Raw genomic sequence first — 14,782 nt, forward strand, 5'->3', positions numbered from 1 at the left:
TGACAGAGTCCAACTGACAGCAAAGGCTGAAACACTGGCCTGGTTAGTTATAAATCAATCTAATGAATTATACAATATGTTACACTGCATAATGGAGCGTTACACTCCTTGTATTTGAAAACAACTTGCTTCAATTGTAAAGAAATATGGAAGTGTTCCAGCAGAGCTCATTCACTAAGCACTTTGCTCTGTGTAAGAGGACTCTAACAGAGACTGGAGAGTTGAATACCAGCTTTCAATAAAGAAAAGGGATAACATTGTCAAGTGAACCACTGCAAGAGAGCTTTAACTGTGAGGGATGCACAAATGGACACTTGGCATCACAGCCACTGTTGGGGACCGGATCGGCGGCGGATATCACTGCAGGTTTTCTTCACTTTAAAAGCAATTTTACTTTAGAGCCACATCCTACCTCAACCCCTCCCAAAAACCTCCAGCTCCCTTATCTTCACGTGTGCTTGACTCAATTGTCATCTGTCTGACTTGAGGCTGTGCTAGATTGTTAAAGCCCCTGGATATGGTAATCCGTGGGCTGCTCTGACCTTGGGAGAATGTGTTTGCAGGGTGTCAGACCCCCTAATTCATCAGAGACAGGCCATTAGCCAGCTATCCAGCCACACAAACACACAATGGACCAGGAAGGAAAGTTCTCAGAGAAACAGCAGCAGCCCCCGTTCCTGAGATATCATTAGTTACTGCCTTTCAAAACTGCTGAATTGGGACACTTACCTGACTTGCCCCATTTTTTGCACCACACGAGCCAAGATGTTGATGAATGGATGTATGAAACTGTCACTACCACAAAATGGAGAAAATAGGGTTAAGGACATAGCCTAGCCTTCAAAATTAAGGGGTAATGCAGCAACACTGATGAAATTAAATTAAGAATGTAATATTTAAAAAAAACAAAACAAAACAAAACAAAAAAAAACTGACACACTAAATGAAGACTACAGATCTGCAGAAAGCACAGCGGCTCTCCTAAGAATTAGCGAATGAAGGACAGGATATGTAAATTGAACATTTTCAAACAATTTCAAAGATGGCAAACGGTTGCCACATGAGGTCAGTGGTTGCGAGCAGTCTCATATATCTAGATGCCAAGCGAGATGGAATAGTAATTACTCCTGTGCATCTCCGTGCGGAGACACAGCCTCTATCTTGTAAGCGGCGGTGATTGACAGCCTCAATAAGAGACTTGCACCGCGCCCCCTGCCCTCCGCCTACATGCCCCAGCGACAACTGGTCAAACCCATCGTCTGGTGCCCCCCAGGCGGCGCGCGGGTGACACCCCCCTCTGATAATCCTGCCTATCACATCCATCATGCCACCCTGCTCACCCCACGAGAGGGCACAACCGAGGGAATCTAATCAGGCAGTCTAATTGAGGAGCAGGACTAGCCAATACCCGGCCTTGGAGGCTGGCTCTGCCTGGGCAGGCTCAGGGGACGTCAATAACACTCAGCGGGTGTCGATTCATCAAACCTCCTTAATGTCATTAGCCCTGAGAGGCTCGCTTAGCCCCCCCATCCCTCGATCTTATTCTCTCATGCGTCAAACTTTCTCTCACTCACTTTTCTGTTGCTGCTTCTCTGCGTCGTGTCTCTAAATCTGTCCATCTCATATCCGCATTATTCGGTCCCTCCCCAACCTTTCCACAGCTAATAATATGTTCACCTTGCATAACAAGGGGGGAAACTTGCTCGGAAGCAGTTATTTTTTGTGCTCGGGAAACGACGCGCACCCTCTCGTTACCGTCTTTTCACACGGAACTTTTTTTCATTCCTCCTAACACCTCTCCTTCTCCAGCCCTCCTCCTCCGCCCCAATATGTTCTTCCCCTCGCACTCCAACAACATGTGGCGCATATTCCAGCTGTTTATTAAACAATGCCAGAGCTTCCTAGGAGCAGGTGATGCAGTCAATTACTCCACAATTACCTGGGTAATTATGCAAAGGAGGAGAGAGAAGAGCAGTAGCGGAGGGATGAAGAAGACCTTGGCAGAGGTGGATCAGCCGCGCTGGCAGTGGTCGGGGCCCAGAATGGCAAGCGATTGAGACCTTGAAGCGACAGTGCCAGCGAGAGTGCAGCTATAAAGGACGATGTGCCCCCTCACCTGCCAAAAACATACACTCACATGCACACAAACAACCACAAACAGAGTTTGGAATACTCAGCTTCTCCCCCAGAACTCTGACATCCCCGATTCCTCCGTGTATGTGGCTTTTCTGAGTGCTCAAGCCTGCTGTTTTTGTTTTGGACAATAACTACACAGCGTTTCTGTGTTTTTCACTCCGCTGTTTGCTTCTACTCCCGTGACAATTAGGTGTCTTATACCTAAGAGCCAACAAAGAAAGGAGGGCAGAATACAGGAAGAGCCAGGAGAACAATGTAGAGGGTGGTAAGGATAAAAGGGAAAAAAAACTATATATATATATATAAAAACAGGAGCAAAGGTGGAATAAGAGCGGACAAGGAAATCCGTGGGGAGTTGCATGTAGTCCACACAGTCTTTATGCTAATACTGATTAAATAAGTGGGGCTGCTCGCATCCTTGTTTTTGCTTTCAACGTCATTTTTATTGTGTACGTTAAGGACGGTCAGATTTGGTACATGTACATTTCCTTTTCCTTTCAAAGCATACTCACCAGTACTAACAACCAGCGCTGCTCTGCAATCATCCATGTGGACTATTTTACACGTTGACACTGAAGCTCTTGTCAAGTGGGCCTGACAAGCATATCTTGGGGTAAATTGAACCATACAGCGGCTACGCTGAAACAAAAAAGAGTCAGATGCAAGGAGAGGGCTTGGCATATTTCCTACCATGGGAGCTTTATGCACTCGGATTGAAGACGGGGTGAATACTAAATTGCTTAGTGTCAGCTCATCACTTAAGGAAGATTGTTGGTGGGTATAATACTTCCCTGCACATGGCCTCTCTAAAGAGTCTCAAGCCAGCCAACCCCTCTTAACTATCTCCGAGTGTCCTGGCGTGATGCTGTGGCTGGACTCCTGTCTGCGAACACTAAGCTTTCAGTTATGACTCCCCCAACTCATCACTCTGGCGCAGATTCATCTCTACGTTGAAGATTAATGTATAAATCCCCCTTCAAGAGGGAGGTTGACTGACCAGTCAGAGCAAACATGACCACACTTTACTGAGGCACAGTTGGCCAGTTGCTTTTACAGCAGATGAGACGGCCGAGCAATCTGTGTCCTTCTACTGATAAATAGTTTAAAAAGAGCAAACACATATGTCCTTGGGTAAGTTATGTTCCCCTTCCTTTTTTTCCCTCTGTCTGCTCTTCACCTGTCTGTCTGTGCCGAAAGGTGCAGAATAAGACGGTCACATGACCATTCTGTGTTAGTGAAGATGGGCATGAGGGAATTACCTCACAGCTCCGTATCTTAAATCTGTGGGATTAAGCTCCATTAAACATGGAGCGCCGCCAAAGCTTTATCTCTGGATTTCATTCTGAGACAGAGCAGAGAGTACGAGAAGGAGGGAGTCAGGAGGGAGAAATAGCGATGAAACGTCCTTCACCTTTATCGACCAAATTATATATAAAAAGGGGAGGGATGAGAAAAATTGCCTGTTCCACAGTACAACGGTGAAGAACAGTGCTTGGCCAGCTTCCACTCATGTGCGTGGCATGCTTAAACATCCAAAGAGTCACTACAGCGCCGGTCACTACTTCTGTAGCTGCTCTTGGCACGCACACGCAGACACACACGCACACACACACACACACACTGTGTAAAACAGGCCTTTCCCCTAGCCACTCTGGTCACTTAATGAGAAATGACCACTGCTGAGCTTTTGTGCCTCAGCACTGAGACAAAAAAGCACAATTACTTTCTCTTCAGCTGATAAAACTCAACTATTAAAAATGTGAGTGTCTCATTAATAGATGCTATACAGTCTTACAGTGCACTTCTGTGTCTGTACATGGACAGTTTTTACACGACTTAACTTGTACAATCAATGAGCTATACTCAGACGCGAGTGCGTTGTCTCGTCGTCCCATGTTTTCACACAGAAAATTAAACAGAGCTTCGTTCAATACTCAATACATTAACTGTATAGCTGGAGATAAAAAAAAAGGTGAGCATGCTGGGAGTCGTGGTGGTCCAGTGATGAACACCTCCTGTGTCCTCCCTTCATCCTCTTATTCTCTCCCTCACTCCTCTCCCTCCTCTGGGCTGTTATTGATCTGATCTCCTCCTCTCTCAACTGGAGCCATGATTCATGTTGTTCCGACTGGCCCTCACTCACCACACACAGACACAGCTCAGTCATGCCCTCCCCAATCTATCTGTCCATCTGTCTCTGCCTGCTCTCCCTCTCCGTACCCTGAGGCAAGTTATCCTGCTGTCCACAAAGGGCCACCATGTACCAGTTTTCACCTGTGTCTGATTGTTGTTGCTTATTTTTATTTGCGCTTAATATTTTTTATAAATAGTTCTACGCGTGGCCACGTTGATAGATGATGATCATGAGTTCACAATTCAAAGCCGAATCCCTTGACGTTCTCGCTTCCCATCAGCTTTCTAGTTCACGATAAAAGTCCACATACGGCCGAATACGCAACTGCAGGTTCAAAATTTTTCAGTTCATATCGCTGTAAGTGGCTGGCATTGCTAATACTGATTAGGTTAAAATGTATTTGTTGACCTACTGGAGATCCAAAGAATATTTCTTTCTTGTTTGCTATTTTTAATGTGTATAAATTATTCTGTGTTTATTCAGACTTCATCTCTCAAAGTGTTCCCGTCAATTCCAATGCAGAATCAGTTTTTAAAAAAAAGCTGGAGAGAAAGGGCAGAGGAAGAGAGAGAGAGAGAGAGAGAGAGAAAGACAGAGAGGGAGAGAGAGAGAGAGAGAGAGAGAGAGAGAGAGAGAGGGCTTGCAGCAGCAAAAGCACATAAAAGCCCAGCTTCAGCCAAGGCCCCTGCTCCAATGTGTAGAAATTAATTGAGTGAAAAAAATCTGCTGTTTAAGGTTGAAGTGGGTTATGGGAGGCAGTGTAACAATTGTTTTCTGTTTGCCAGAGGCTATATATCGTTCATTCCGGCTTTCTCTCTCCTCTCCACTCGACACTCGCCTCTCCCTCCCCACCCTCTCTCCTCCCGTACCATCCATCCACCTTCTAAGCCTTTCTTGCTCCCTCCTCTCCTTTTCATCAGTCTTTTATTTTCCACAGTGTACAGTCTTTTTGATTCATTTTTATCTCTCCCATTTTCATCTATCACATAGCAGATTTTTTTTTTTTTTTTTGGTATCTTTAAACGTAATTTTCTAGCAATAACAGGCTCCATTTATGAAATGAGGTTTTACTAAATCTGCTTATGAGCACGTTCACAGTGGAAATTCACTCACCTATGTGGCATGTATACATATAATAACACAATTATTCTCCCCTGAGAGTCTTTCGGTAAAACCAAACACGTAGGTGGAGGCAATAATTTGAGTGTGTGAGCATATGTGTGCGTCGGTGCATCTGTCTACATGCAAGCATCATTATTTGGTGACAGTGACAGTAACAGGGGACCAGTGTCGACACACAATGCAGAACAAGCTTAGCACCCCCTCGGGCTTAAACACATGACTCATTCCCTCCGCACAGTTTCAGTGTGCACCAGAAATTCGCAGAACAACAAATGAAACAGATTCTGCAATTAAAATCAACGGCAGAAAAAAAGGAGGGACGGTGATGTACACAGCGCAGAGGACGGTTAAGCTAACACCAGTTCATATTACTGCGAGAAGACAAACGTTAACCCTGATGTGAGAGACGCGAGAGTGGAGTGCAATACAAATAGAAGAAGAGATGAAAGTAAAAAAGCAAAGACTCCTAATGTGGAGACTTTTCTCTGCGTTAGTGTTTCCTCTGTTGCCCAGAGCTGAAGGGTTAAACCTGTTTCCTGTGTTAAACTCCTATTTAGCAGCCTTTCATGTAAAATATCAAACCTTTCAATATCACTCTGAGGAAAGCACAGTTGCTCGCCCTGTATAATTCTATACAAACACTTAACCATTCTCTTTGAACTTTGCAGTTCCACTCATTATTCCTCCTTTGAAGAGTGAATTTTGGAGCATTGGTACATTTTGATTTTGTAGTTATTAAATGCAACACAGCAGCAAATTACATCTAAACCTCTGTTTTGCTGGTTAATAATACATGCGCCATGTGCGTTTGCCAGTCGAACAAATATCCAAGCAGAGAGAAAGCTAAAGGTAGCCAATGGGCAAGATGCCTGGGTGGAACAAATTCGTCTCAATGCGAACGTCAACAGACGCATAATTTTGCACACAAAGCAAAAAGAAAAGGTTCCCGTGGAATTGTGAGGCTGTTGCCTTTTTGAGAAAGCAGAAGATAATGTCGCTCTGCAACTCCTCCTACAAAGCCTCCACTTCCTCTACTCAACAGCAGCATCCCAAACACCAAAACCAGTGATGTGCTCCTCATCTGGAAGATACTAAAAGAACCAAGATGGGGAAAAATGGCTCTGCCAAAGTTGCAAAGGATCTGAAGAAAACTGCGACTCGTGACATATTGGCTGTCCTTCACTACAGGAATGGCCTTGTATCAGTGGGGATATTTTGGCTGGTTCAAAAGGAAGAAGCAGATGGAAGGACAGAAAGAAAAAGGAAAATGAAAAGGATGAGAATAAAGGGACATTTGCAGAAAAGACATATCCTGTAGAAACCTATAGAAACATACAGGGCGTTTCAAGTAATCTACAGCAAAAAAATACATATTGTAGGTTTTCAGGAAAACAAATCCACTCTTTGATTCCACTGACCACCAGCTGACCTCTTGATCCTGCCCTGTACACAAAATTGCACCGGATAGATGAACCAGCCAGAAGCTGCTTGTCGATCATTAAATAGAGATTTTGCAAAGAGCTGGCGTAAGGGAGGTGAGAGTAAGAGCAGAGCTGAAGCTACTTGCTTTTGTTTGAACTCATACCTCGAAATTCAAGCGAATCAACTGCATCCAGCAGTGATCTGAGGTCTAGACCAGAGTGGGCCCTGAGTACATAACACTGCAAACTACAGCACTCTTCAGTGGTAGTTTTAGTGGAGTATGAATCTCTAAATATTCTGAATCTGTGAGACGGTGCAAGGCAGGAGCCTTGGTGAAAGTTGCTCATTATCATAAAACTCAGGCCCATTGCTGCCCAGAGGTCTGCGTTAGCTCACGAGACCAAACAAAAGCAGAATTCGCACAGTAGAGCAAACCACGGAGTCATGAAAAGCCTGCTCACAGCCTGCAGTGCTCCGTTTCATTCACTCTTTCTACAAACATCTTGCCCTCACTTTGCATATCGGGTGTTGGTTCTGCTCTATTATTCCCAAAGGGGGTTAAATACATCAAATGCAGTTGATTTGGCACACCAACAGTACTAATAAGGAGAATGAGCAACATGCTCGGCACTACAAAGCCTCTCTGTTTCTGCCTCAAAAGATTTATTTGCAGCGTCATATGGCTTCCAGTCATCTTAATTTACAATGTGATCTATTATTATTTTGCACTGGGTTTAACCACAGGAGCAATGAGTAATAATAGCACTTGCACAGGTCTCACTATTTCACTTTTCATAGTTACGGTAAAAAGCCCGGTCAATAAATGGGAGACAAACCATTCTGTAATGTATCAAAACACTGTATGTTCTCTGTCCATTTTCTAGAGGACATTTCTTCTTTCCCCTTCACGATAAAGTAGGGGATCCCTGTGGAGACGCCTCAGCACGACAACACTACAACATATGGCAACAAGTGGGAAATTAAATTACGGAAGCTGTCGATAATGGACGCATTTTTGACAGCCTCCTTATATATTCACTCCCTACAGCAACCTTTCCAAAATTAGCCTCTCAAAACGGGTTGGCGGATTGAAATGGTGATAGCGGGGTCAGCATGAAAGGCAGACCGAGGGCTTAACTGCTGCTGAGTGATTTGGCAATTGTAAGATGTAAGAGACGAAAACTAATTACTGTGGGCTTAAAAGAAAACCAAGCGTAAAGTGGACTCTCCCAAGGCTGGGGGGGAGGTGTTCATGTGGGAAGGCTTTGGTTCAGTTGCTAATAACAACATAACAACCCCCATTAAGCCATTATGCCGAGGAGAAGATCACTGCTTTAATCTAATGTGATCGATAGAAAAAAAAAAAAGCACAATAACTAAAACGTGTATCCATTTTGGAATCTTGTACCCCAGCTATAGTGATTTAGAGCTAAATGTTGTACTTTGTAATAAATAAATCAATCATAATTTAATTAGCATTAACTGAATTGGTTCAGTATAACATTCATTTAACTTTTATTTGTTCATTTTTATTCTCTGTACGCAAGTTCGCGTTAGTAGCTTCAAATTACAAGAGCGCTAACTCAAGCATATTCCTGTGCATAAGGCGCCACTTAGTATTGCTCCATGTGAGAGCTGAAGGTTAGGAGTTATAACCATGGAAACCATTCTTCAAAATAACACTCACAGATCGCCCTCACCTCCTCCACAATCAGGTAATTCAAAAGGGAAGAGCTTGTGTGCTCTAAGGCAAGAGAGAGAGAAAAAAGGTGAATAACAAAGCAGGCTCCAGGAAAAGAGAGAGAAAAGTAATCAATTTGCTGTCTTTACAGAGAAGGCAACAGCCTGTTGTCAAGCAGACAGCCCATAAGTTTGAGTAAAAATGTAAAATCCAAACTTTTTCTTGCTGTGGGCATCGCCGGTATCGGTAATCTGATCTTAATTTCACAGTTGACTTGGAGCAGGGGCAGGATGGAAAGCATGCACGGCGTCACCTCCTCACAGAAATAGGGGTTTGTTTAGTGCCCCCTCACATCTGGCCCCGCAATCTGGTGATATCAGCCTCTGCATCTTTAAATCACTGTTACCACTGAAAACACATCGAAAGCAACTCTATTTCACAGACATGCAGCTAGTTGGATCATAACTTACCAATGATACCAACCCATGTGGCCATGAAATTACAGAATTTTATTTTCCCCCCTCTAGATATAAACTGGGAGACAAAAGGAGGGGAGTATAAAGCGTGACTTGTGTAAATTTGCGGACAAAAAAATGTAAATGTTTGGTGATTTGGTCCAAGAGAAAGGGCTAGACTACTGGTATAAAGAAGAGTTAAATAGTGAAGGTCATGTGATATTGAAAGCCAATGCAGTGTAGCATCCAGTAGCATCCACTCCATTACAACATTAGCAACTAATGTTTTGACATTTGTCTTCATTATTATCAATGAACAGAGGCGATTGAGCCACCAGCATGCTCCATTACCTTCCTTCATTGCACAGTTGCACAGTTGAAATCACACATTAGGGTGGATCCAACATAAAATGACAAGTTACGGGGGCTAAGGACGCACCAGCTGATTATTTAGGTGGTGGAGGGTGAGAGGGTGGGGTGAAGGGATGGCGGGGTGGAGCATGGGCAGGAGTGGGAGTTTGGGAATCGGTACAGAACTATACTGGTATTAAAGGCTGGGGAGCATGAGAGCACAGTGGAGCAGAGCACACCTTAAGAAGAGAAGCTCATTTCAATCGGTATAATTAGCCTGTGGTAATGAAATAAGTCAGAGGCACTGCCACCTTCGCTTAAGAGAAAATCGATCTGTGTTTGAGGGAGTTTATTAAAGCTTAGGAATAATGGAGATAGGATAGAAAAGGTAGAGGACTGGTCGAGATAGGGTTTGAGCGCATATTAACAGCTAATCAGCTGAGAAGAGGTGGTAGCACCGGGGTAGAAGCTTGACAAGGAGCAGAAGGAGGATCAGTGGGAGTTTGTCAAAGCAGATGTGTTTGAGGCCTCTGCTATTTCACGGGGAGAAACTAGGGGATGCTAGAGCTATGCGCGCAATGAGACATACATCCTGAATAAAGATTACATCACTCTGTGGGACGATAGAGCCAATCAAAACCTGGCATGACCGAGGATTCTGGTTGATAGGTAGTCATCCTCATTAAAGTGATTACAAGGATCCCTAGGGAAGTCTGTCCGTGGCCAGGAGCCGGTGAACTACTCGAGCCTGGTAAGAGCAGGGTGTGGTGATATAATCACTGATGGACATTTCTCCTCAGGTGCCCCAAATGCATGCTAGCTGATGTGGGTGCTGCTTGCTCATTTATCCTGCCGTCTGGCCAACTCACCTGGAGTGATGGGGGAGACGTCAGAAAGGCAGGCTGCTATTTCACGGCCTGTTAAGCGCTAATGCCGCAACATGCCCCGCGCTCCAATTTTAGGGAACAGGGAGCATTACCGCCCAACTCAAGGTTCTGTCCGTCTGGACTGTGGATTCGGACGGTAATGGAGGGGAGGGGGAGAAGGAAGAGCTGCAAGGAGAAAGGGAGGCCGGAGTAGCGGGGCACGGCGGAGAGTCTTGTGAATGAATTCAAAGACGGATATATGAAAGAGAAGAGAGGGAAGAAAAAAAACCTGCGAAGACGAGAGAAACACACAAACAAACAATAAAAGGTAGAGGGCGGGAAAGAGGGGAGAGGAAGGGAGCGGAGCCTCGGTTTACACGGGCTGCTGAGCCAGCACTGTGGAGCAGACAGGACAGCAGCGGCACGCGCTGACATCTAGTCCTGCCATGCTAGGCTGCCTCGCGCAGGCCCCACAAGGCCCCTCGCTCACTCGGAGTCTCTCCCTCGCCAGAGCTACTGAACATCACTAGCTTGACCCGCCCACAACACTTGTCCTCACTGTGCACTAAACCTGGCCCATGTAATGACCACAGAACCTCTATTAAGCACTGGATGGCTGGGGAATCAGAGCAGCGTTAGCCATGTAAAGAATCTTATATGTATGTATGTAAAAGCAAGAAAAAAGTTAAGCTCAAGTTCTGTGGACCCTTTGCGTTCTGACTTGCAAAGTCGCAAATGATATGAATAATGTATTGAAACAAATCTTCCCTTTCTCCTCCTAAATAAAGGGGTAAGCAGAAACGGGTAGCTCTTTATCCTCCCATACGTTTACTGAACGGAGGGCAAAGGCTGAGTCGCTCGTACGTGCTTATAATAAACATGACTGCGCTCGATGGGTCATGGATCCCATCATGGGCTAGTTAAAGCAGTGATGGATCACTCCTCTCATCACCTTGCTCCGTCAGTCTGGAGGGGTGAGGTATTTAAAGTTCATGACACCGGTCTTCCAAGGCTGCAGGATGGGAACGCGCACACGAACACACAGGCACACGCGGCCTGTGCAACATGACACGACGGAGACGGTGCCTGCACTGCATTTCCTTATAAAATGGGTGCTTATAAAATGGGTGCAGTGTCTCATTACAGCCCCAAGCCTCGGAGTTCTCACCTTCATACCTTGCACCGGCTCTCCTGCTCATACAGCAATTAGCTCAGGTAAATTAGACCTGTTAAAGAAATGTGGGCTCACAGACAAAATACACCTTCTTCCAAGTTACTGCCGGCAGCTCGGTGAACAGACCCGTCTTTGTGGCTTTGCGGCTCATGATGTTTCGGCGTGTGGCTGTTGTATCCTTCCTTGTAACTCAGACATACTATCAAACCCTGTTATCTGTTTCCAACTGGCTAAATTCCAGGCCACGCCACCACCATATTACAGCCTTTTATCATCTGATACACGTCACTTGACAGCCCAGCACACATCCGGCGCCCCGTGGAAAGCGGACCTACACAGCACGACACTGTATGTGCATATGAAGGGAATCTAGAGTGCCCTGAATTTGAGAGTTGTTTGTCTTTTATTTCAGGTTCTTACCTGAAAGCTAATGTCTTCAGCTGGGAATGCTGGTCGCAGAGGTCTGGATATTTTTACACCGTAACAGTGTGTTTCTCCTAATCTACTGTGACAGATACAAGACCAGAGAAGAACAGGTGCAATCCCTGGACAAGAAAAGTACCAAAGATACAATAACCCCGATGTGTCACAGTTCATTAATTAATTATGTCATCTAGGCACACCTGCCTTTCAGTCACATTCAGTAAAGGGTCCATTCATATACGCACACTCGCAGTATTAGCTAGTAGTGAGGTGCACATGGCACAGTCGACTCATGATTTGCTGGAACAAATGCAGAAAGTAGATCCCCGTATGTGCGTAGTACTTTGGTTATATTAAATAAAACAGACACTGCTTATCATTAAAAGAAAATTCTGACTGAAGTTTCTTCAGATATGGAATATACTGTATCTGTCTTTGTCTTTGAGAAAAGGATATATTTAATATTCATGGTACCCATGCATGTCAGATATGCAATATTAATCTTTATGTTAAGAAGAAGAGGGATGTGGATGTTCTGCCACCACTGTTAATCCGCCGTGCCAGAAACATACATTTTGTCATGTCTGTTCATAATGAGGGCCCCAAATCCAGGTTAACCATTAAAAACTATATCTGGTCTGGCGTGGTGAAGCAGTGGGAATGTATCAAGAACACGTGAATCAGGCGCAGGTTAAGTGCACTCCGTGATTTGTGGGAGAACAGAAACGTATCATAACTCCTTCTGTAACTACCTGCTTTTTTCCCATTTTGGTATCAGCTCCTTTCTTAATTCCCCGCCTGTGTTTGGCCTTTGCCTTGAGCCCTCTCACTTTGAGTCTCGCTCAGTTGGGATTTCGCCTGCTTACTGCGGACCCAAGCCTTTATCTCCCATCATTCATCTGTGGCTGATTCTGTCTGCATTCATTTTAATGAGGGCGAACTGTTTCATGTTTGTATGTATCTCTGAGCTAAGTATTCGAGTCCTGTTTGTTAGAGAGAGATGAGACAGTGTTTGTAAAGTGGACGTGGAACCATTTTCAACTGATATCAATGTAATGAGAGAGAATGTATAATAACTGTAAGCCATGATTGCCATGAATAGCTTGATTATACTCCTAACTAAACAGATGTCCATGGTCAAAGCTTCTTCTCAGAGATACACTTTGAGGACACAAGATCAGTCACTATATTTCTTTACTACTTGAGGCGGGAAAATCCACCAATGGGCTACAGGACTGGAGCTAAGCTAAAGCTTAAAAGGACCCGTCAGTAAAGGTAAACTCTTCCAAAAAAATCCTTTCTTATCCATATCGTTTTTTTTTTTCTCCTCAACAAGTTTAGGGTATTGCAGTAAAATGACTTTTTATAGCTTTTGTGCCTTACTATCAAAATTACAAATGATGTGAGGTTTGTTTGTTTTTTTTTATCTTCATGAAAAACTAGGCCACAAAGGGCGGAATGACTTCCCAGTCACTGTCTGTCCAGGTTCATATTCTGCACTCGCGCGTAAATTACACCACAATCATTTGGCTTACCGAATTGTCAACTCAAAACTGTCTTTAAAGCTAGCCCTGTCGGAAATGGGAAATACATGTAAAAGTCTGAGAGGGATAGATGTGTGTAGTCCGTACAGGTTATCAGACCTCTGCAGGATCACAGATGACACCGAGCTGGCTGGGCGAAGGAAGAGGCCATTTTCTCGGAGTGACAAATATCTGGAGGAGTACAAACAGAGAGCGGGGCCCCTGTTGGGAGAATGCCTGAGCTTTGTCTTTGTCACACCGTGTGACACAGACGCACAGCAGCTCTCCCAGAGGTGTGCGGCCATGTGTGCGCGTGCGTGAATCGCTCCCGCCGTCACATCTCCGACTCTACCCTCTCTCAGCTCGCGTGCTCGTAGCTTAGCATGCGAAAAGGAAACAGAGAGCAAACTTTAGCACTGCTGCAAGCTGTGGAAGAGAAGGAGTGTTTAGATGAGTCTTGCTTTGTCTCATTAATGGGGCTGCTGATAAATCAGCCAGGGTTTCGACACTGCATTGTCGCCACCTCTGGTCTATCGAGAGCCTAGGTGAGCCGAGGACAGATAGGACTGGGCATTTTATGGCAGCAGCTGGTATGGGGAGTGACTTGGAGTGAGGTGTGGGAACACTAGCTCCACAGTACTGCTTTGAGCCAGCAAGATTAATGTAGGCTCTCTGGAGCAAAGGCAACATCCAGAGCTTTAATAAGGTACAAACAATCGGTTCCACTCCACTGGCTTCCCAGGGAAAACTATTGTTGTGCCGCATTGTTTCTTGGTGGAGATTCCTTGGAGACACGGGTCGACTGCAGCATGTGACTGTCTCCATTACAGCCAAGGGAGAGCTCACTGTAGACCTGTGTTTGTCTGTGTCAGGATGAAGGCTGGCTCACACCCAGCCCCATGCCCCCACCCCGCCCAATCTCTTTCCCCATTTATTCCTTGTAAATCCAAACTCTTGTCAGCACACTCACCTCAACTCCCTGCACTTTCAACTTCATGTGATCCTCCCGTGTGGTCTTCCCGTCTTTCCTCTTCTTCCAGCAGTAGCCATCCTTTCTGTACTTCACCTTCTTCCTATTGTACAGTATCATCGACCCATTCTGCGGCCTGAATCCGTGGAGAGAGAACAGACAGAGGGGGAGCAAAAGAGAGGAAGATGAGATGAGATGAGAAGAATTTTTAGGCAAAGCTACAGCACAGCTCGGGGACTCATTTTGGAGATGTACAAAGAGGCCTGACACGAGTCTGCGCGTGGCAGAAAATGCACCAGTGACTTAGATGACAAGACTTCTTTATGGTGTTTTTCAACATTGGTATGCACAGTTTGACAATGAACAAAGCACCCTTCAGCATACATTTCTTTCCGCTGAGAGGGGCGTGTGCGCTGCGAGGAGCTAAAAGTGACACTCCTCTCGGAGTAAATTATATGAAGGCCGGTGTGTAAGTCAAGCCGCGTGGAGGCCGAGGGTGGGATTCTTTCCTTATCTCTCATTCAT

General features: G+C 45.1%; 1 protein-coding gene across 9 annotated transcripts in view; it reads right to left on the reverse strand.

Moving 5' to 3' along the window:
- camta1a (calmodulin binding transcription activator 1a) overlaps positions 1-14,782 on the reverse strand; it is a 256,185-nt gene that overhangs the window by 94,941 nt on the left and 146,462 nt on the right. For all 9 annotated transcript variants that reach the window (XM_047600161.1, XM_047600193.1, XM_047600168.1 and 6 more), the window contains one exon: positions 14,258-14,393. In XM_047600161.1, coding sequence (XP_047456117.1) covers positions 14,258-14,393 — 136 coding nt within the window. The remainder of the gene's footprint in view (positions 1-14,257; positions 14,394-14,782) is intronic.

The sequence above is a fragment of the Mugil cephalus genome, chromosome 1 (assembly GCF_022458985.1).
Source record: "Mugil cephalus isolate CIBA_MC_2020 chromosome 1, CIBA_Mcephalus_1.1, whole genome shotgun sequence".
Taxonomy (NCBI): domain Eukaryota; kingdom Metazoa; phylum Chordata; class Actinopteri; order Mugiliformes; family Mugilidae; genus Mugil; species Mugil cephalus.